This window comes from Nelusetta ayraudi, unplaced genomic scaffold, assembly GCF_046127955.1.
Source record: "Nelusetta ayraudi isolate G7.1 ecotype Tasmania unplaced genomic scaffold, CSIRO-AGI_Nayr_v1 ptg000155l, whole genome shotgun sequence".
Lineage (NCBI taxonomy): Eukaryota > Metazoa > Chordata > Actinopteri > Tetraodontiformes > Monacanthidae > Nelusetta > Nelusetta ayraudi.
Genome location: NW_027466205.1, coordinates 149793 through 155315, shown reverse-complemented (window position 1 = coordinate 155315; position 5523 = coordinate 149793). Strand labels below are relative to the sequence as shown.

Sequence of the window (5523 nt, the reverse complement as noted above, 5' to 3'; positions counted from 1 at the left end):
AAGTACAGATTTGGCAAAATTTTATTTTCCCTAAATCCAAACTATGTCTCGCTGACTTCTGACTGCTAAGTCAGGCAGATCCATCCCATGTGAGGCAAAAATCCTTCCTTAGGTTTAGTAACAACAACAACAATAATACAACAGTATAGAATATAAAGCAATACAATGATCATTTTCTTTGAGATTGGACACCTGAGAAAGAAAGAAATGTTCACATTTTACGTCATTTGCTTGCTCCACTTTAAAAAAAAAAAAAAAGTGCACCGTCTGTGATGTCACAAAGGGCACTCACACCTGACTAATACCCAGGTTAGTGGCAGCACCCCCACAGTGACCCTGCCCTGTTTTCGTCCCCTCTGAAACACGTGGAAGTTCTAAAAAAAACAAACAAACAAAAAAAGCCTCTCTAGCTTATCCAGAGAGCTAAAAGCTTTTACCGGAGGCTGTAAACAGAGGGCTAAAAACGTTTTAGTTTTTTTTTTCAGGATAGTGCCCACCTGAAAAACATAAAGGGGTTCAAGTAAAGAAGTTGGCTGCCTCGCTTTTGAGAGGCAGCCACTTCCCACTCAACAATGTTGCTGTTGCTCCTGACATGCTGATGTCTTCCTCTGCAACACGACAGCTGCGGTCATCGGCCGGGCGGAGAATGTGCAAGCGTGCCCGTTCGGCGCGCGCACACACACACACACACACACACACAGTATATCATGCTGGCACGTCCATACTTTCTCTGATCCGAGATGACATGCCAACCGCTGCCGCCAGCCTTCGCAGACTTCCTCCCCGAGTCCGCACGTAAAGGCGCAGACGCAGGAAAAGCAACCCCCAGAGTGGTTTCTTGCATGAAGCAGACGGGGCAGGTCGTTACCAAAATGGGGACGCGAAAAAAAAAAGCAGCAGCAGCGTCTGGGAAAGCCGTGTTTGTCGCATAGCAGACAGACTTGTCACGCTTTTTTTTTTTTTAAGCTTGAAAATGATATACGAGTCCAAAACGTTCCTGTAGGACTTAATAGTTGTCTGGGTTTAAGTGTGTGTGTCTGTGTGTGTGTGTGTGTGTGTGTGTGTGTGTGTGTGTGTGCGCGTGGTGGTCTTAAATACTTGTCCTGTTACTCTGTCCGAGATGAACTGTGTTCTCAGCCATGCGAGGAATGCGCCCAGTGTGTCCACCCATCCATTAACCTGTCCAACAACCTACTATTGTCTGGACTGAAGACAAAACGCAGCATTCAAGTGATTCTTAGATCTGGGGGTTGGTGCGGGGGGGGGTCAAGACCCAGACACTTTATTTCACTTTGTTTGCAGTTCATATTCAGACATTGTGAGAAAAAAAACAAATACACACTTTTGCACCAATTGAGCAAATAAATAGAAAGACTGACTTGTAAAAACACAGCTGCATTTTTTTTTTTCCGTTGCAATTTCAGCGTTCTAGAAACACGGTTTGACGATTGGAGAGGAAGGATCCAAAAGCAAAACGAATCCAAAATCTCATTCAATTCAATTCGCTTTAAACAGAAACAAAAATATTCGATTTGCGGAGTCATTACAATCAGATTGGACGTGGCCGTAGCTAACGGAGAGCAGCTGCTGCCGATCGCTCAAATCGTGCGTCGGGGTCCCGACGCTTGTATCGGCGGCCCCTCCGCCGACAGCTTGTTTACCCTCGGCTCATGTCGGAGGTCACGCGTTCCAAACACGGCAGAGCTGTTGGAGGGACGAATTCTTCTGGAGAGAGTTGTGTTTGAGCTCGTTTCTACAACACTTGACCTGTGCTTTAAACACACCTGCTGCTCCGAGGAATTCTTTTCTCTTTTTTTTTTTTTTTTTTCTTCCGAGAAACATTTGCAGATCGTGGCCTCGCTGGGTCCTGATGCCAAACGTTGGGTTCTTTCGAGTTCAGGCATCTGATTAAAAAAAGAAAAGAAAAGAAAAAAAAAAAAGCAATTCACAGCCAAGGTTCAATCACACTGGCTGCCTGGTAGGATAAAAATTGATACGCTCCAGACCTTTTAGAAGCCGTGAAATACTCACGTACGACAGAGACTTGAGCTTGATGGTCTATTACAAATAACGCAGCACTGTTTGTCTGGCTTGACGTTCGCTTTCTGCAGTAAACACCAGTTGGCTCAAGCGCATTAAAAGGGCGAAAACTTGGTCAGCTCCTTCTGCATTTCGCAGTATTTCGTGGTGAGCTCCCCGACGGCCTTGTCGTGCTCCTCGTCCGCCTCCTCCTTCAGTCTCTGCTGCTTCTTCAGGAACTCTGTGCGCTCCTCTTTCAAGCGGTCCATGTTTGCCGCAAGCTGGGGGCTCTGAGAGGAAACAAGAAAATCAAAGTGGGACCAAATTGGATTTTTTTTTTTTCTTTTTCTTTTTCTTTTTTTTTTTAACTGATGCCGTGATGTAAGTTTTATTTGGTAGCATCTTCATATAGATTGAGATAACCAATAAAAAACCCCGAAACAAACACTATTTTTTTTGAAAGATTATTTGCAATGACTTGGATCTCGGATTGCGAGGTTGTTGGGTTTTTACCTGCTGGGCCTCTAGCTCCCTCTGCTGGACTTTCTCTGTCATATGATTGGCAGCTTCCACTATATAAAGAAGAAAATCCACAAAAACACAGTTTGGTAAGATTATCATCTCCTCTTTTGTAGGAATACATCACAGAGCTTCCATGTAAAACATAGTTTTCGGAATTATTTTTCATCTTGGACTCAATTGGAGCATGATTAATAAAAAAAAAAAAGAGGGATGAATCTAAACAAACAAAACAAATGTCATTTTTAGCCCTCTGTTTACAGCTTCCTACAAAAACTAACCAAATAAATAATGCTTTGTTATACTGAATAGACACTTGGGAGGGGAGGCACCTGACTGGCAGTATTGTCACTGCGCTAGGTAGAATCAGTATCAGTGCACTCTGTGACATCACAGAGGGCTGATTTACAGAACTGTTACAGGACCTATAATAAAATACAATTCCATAGTTATAAAAAAAAAAAAGAAAGAAAGAAAAAAAAAGGTCTGCAGTGTAAATGTGATGTGTGATGAGTGGGCACTCACAGCACTTCTTCACTTCTGACAGTTGCCGAGCCATGGCCTCGAAGTCCGGTAGCTGCAGTTGCTCATTTATTTCCAGCACCATCTTATTAATGTTCTCCAGCATTCTGCTGTCTGTGTGTCCATGTTTCTCCTGGAAGGAGGGTAAAACAAATGAATGCAGACAAAACACCAGATCACTTTTTCATCTGGTCATAGGTTAATAAGCATATTGGGGGGGGGGGGTTAGCATACAGTTCCAATGTGTGAAAGCATTTCACGTAAAGTTTTTTTTCTTTGAGTACCTCAAACTCTTTGACAAAGTAGCGGATCTCTGCATTGACGACTGGCCTGTGGTCTAACAGCCTAGACTGGATATCACCCACATCTGTAAGACCAAAACAAAGTATAGATGAGTGTACGGTTTAGTTCAAGTTCTGCAGTCTGAGTTTTTTTTTTTTTTTTTTTTTTTAGTGCATACAAATGATGATATATCAAATACATCCCTGTAATTTTCATTCAAACGCTCGTATGAATAAACAACTCTGACTTATTATAATATTTTAAGATACAGCCTTTGCCCCATAGCCTTCTGGGAGTAGCAACAATTTGAACTCCGACAACAGTAAACGGCGAGGGAGACACTAGCGTGGGACGAACAATATCACTTACCTTGAGCAATTTTCTCCATTTTCGCACGAGGGCTCGAACACACTTGGCGTTCCGTAGGAGTAGGAAGCTGGGTTTTTAGCAAGCTAACGCTCCTCGGGCTATCAGTTAGCTATTTTTAACTTTCGAAAAGAAAAGCTTGGAAAAATGTTCACACTGTCGTATATGATTTAGTTTATGCATCGGCGTTCGACACAAATGCAACCACTTAAAACCGCAACAGCCCTTTACTAATTGCAGTCAGGCGAGCAGAAGTCAGCTGACTGGCATGTCAATATTTGCTACTACTTCCGGGTTCGAGTCCGTGGGGCCAAACCAAAAGAGGCAAGAAGGGGGAAGCATTCGAAGACTTAAGTTAAGCTCCTCTTAGTGTGAATATTTTACGATTAGCTACGGTGGCCTCCTGTGTAAACTTTTATTCCTTAAATTTCTATCCGCAAGTATTTTTCGTACTATTCCCCCTCCCCCCCCAACGTGTTTTCATTTTGTAAAACATGAAAGTTGGTTCGGACAGGGGATTTTCACATTTCTGTCCGGCAGGTGTCAGTGTTGCACCGCGGTGGAAGGACTAGGCCTCCTCGTTTTGACAGTCATGTTTTGCTCGAAATACCCAACTGGCCTCTGATGAAATTAGTATTATTAAATTACAAACGTATAACACGCTTCTTTCGAATGCAGTGTATCCTTCAAAACATGCTAATTTCCCCCGGATGTTACAGCAAACGTGTTTAAAAGATTGAAGAACGGCATTCTGTGTATAGTATTTGTGCAGTAGTAGTGTATAATAGTGTATGCAGCTCCCCACGTGAAGTGAAAAGAACAGTACTTAAGTTACACCTGATGCCATTTCAGGACTCTTTAAAAAAAAAAAGAAAAAAAAAGAAGATAAATAGATAAATATAAAAAAGATAAAGAGAAATATCCCACTCAAACTGTGACAAACGCTATGGAGAAAACAAAGTGGATTTAAGAATTTAAAAGAACAAAAAACAAGAACAAGCACAAATACATGAGAACATCGATGTAGTTGACCTTGCGCGAAGTGTTGTGAATGTTTGTTTGTTTGTTTAGAGGGTGGTTTTCACCAATGTGGCCACAAGATGGCACTATATATTTCATCCTGATTTTCATCGTCATGTGCTGGCAGAGCTCCCTGTGACTGGATATTCTCCTATGTGCTCCTATTAGATTTTTTTTTTTTTTTGCATAAAATGCAAATATATTGGCATAAATTTATTTGGAAACACAGCACTTGTGGCAAGGGCAAAAAAAAATAAATAAATAAAAATGCAGATGGGGAAAGAAGAGGCGTCGTCCGGGGGCAAATGTTTCATATTAGCTGTCAAAAGTTTGTTTACGACGCCTGAGTTCATTAGGAGTGTCATGCTTAGTTAAGAAGAAAACCATTAAGACACCACTTAAATCCTAACTGTCCACACTGTTTAGTTAAATACTTATTACATGCACCATTAGTCTTGATCTGGGCCTATTAAAGAGATTAAATGATTGATTAACTGCCAAGGGATAAAAAAAATAAGAAGCAGCACCTACTGTTGAGAGGATCCTTCACACAACAACATGTTGGCTCTAGCGGCCTTCGACGTGTGGAGTGTTATTTATTTATTTATTTATTTATTTATTTTTATTTGACTCTTCAGGGTAAAATTAAAAACATTAAGATCATCTCTGTGGTTGAGGGGCTGGTTAGATAAGCATACATTAGCATACTTGCGGAATGCCAAAATGTCTTAAAACCTTAAAAAAAAAAAAAAAAAAAGCTAATGATCTAACAACATATTTACTTCAGAGAGTATT

At 41.3% G+C, this 5523-nt stretch overlaps 1 protein-coding gene across 1 annotated transcript; it reads right to left on the bottom strand.

Annotated features, from left to right (window-relative positions):
* Positions 1 to 1236: 1236 nt before the first annotated feature.
* bloc1s5 (biogenesis of lysosomal organelles complex-1, subunit 5, muted) lies at positions 1237 to 3985 on the bottom strand. Its single transcript, XM_076013728.1, has 5 exons — positions 3712 to 3985; positions 3345 to 3427; positions 3064 to 3193; positions 2533 to 2591; positions 1237 to 2309 (listed from the first exon to the last, which is right to left on the bottom strand). Exons 1-5 carry the CDS (start codon positions 3728 to 3730, stop codon positions 2136 to 2138), a joined length of 465 nt encoding a protein of 154 aa, XP_075869843.1. The 5' UTR covers positions 3731 to 3985; the 3' UTR covers positions 1237 to 2135.
* Positions 3986 to 5523: the final 1538 nt, after the last annotated feature.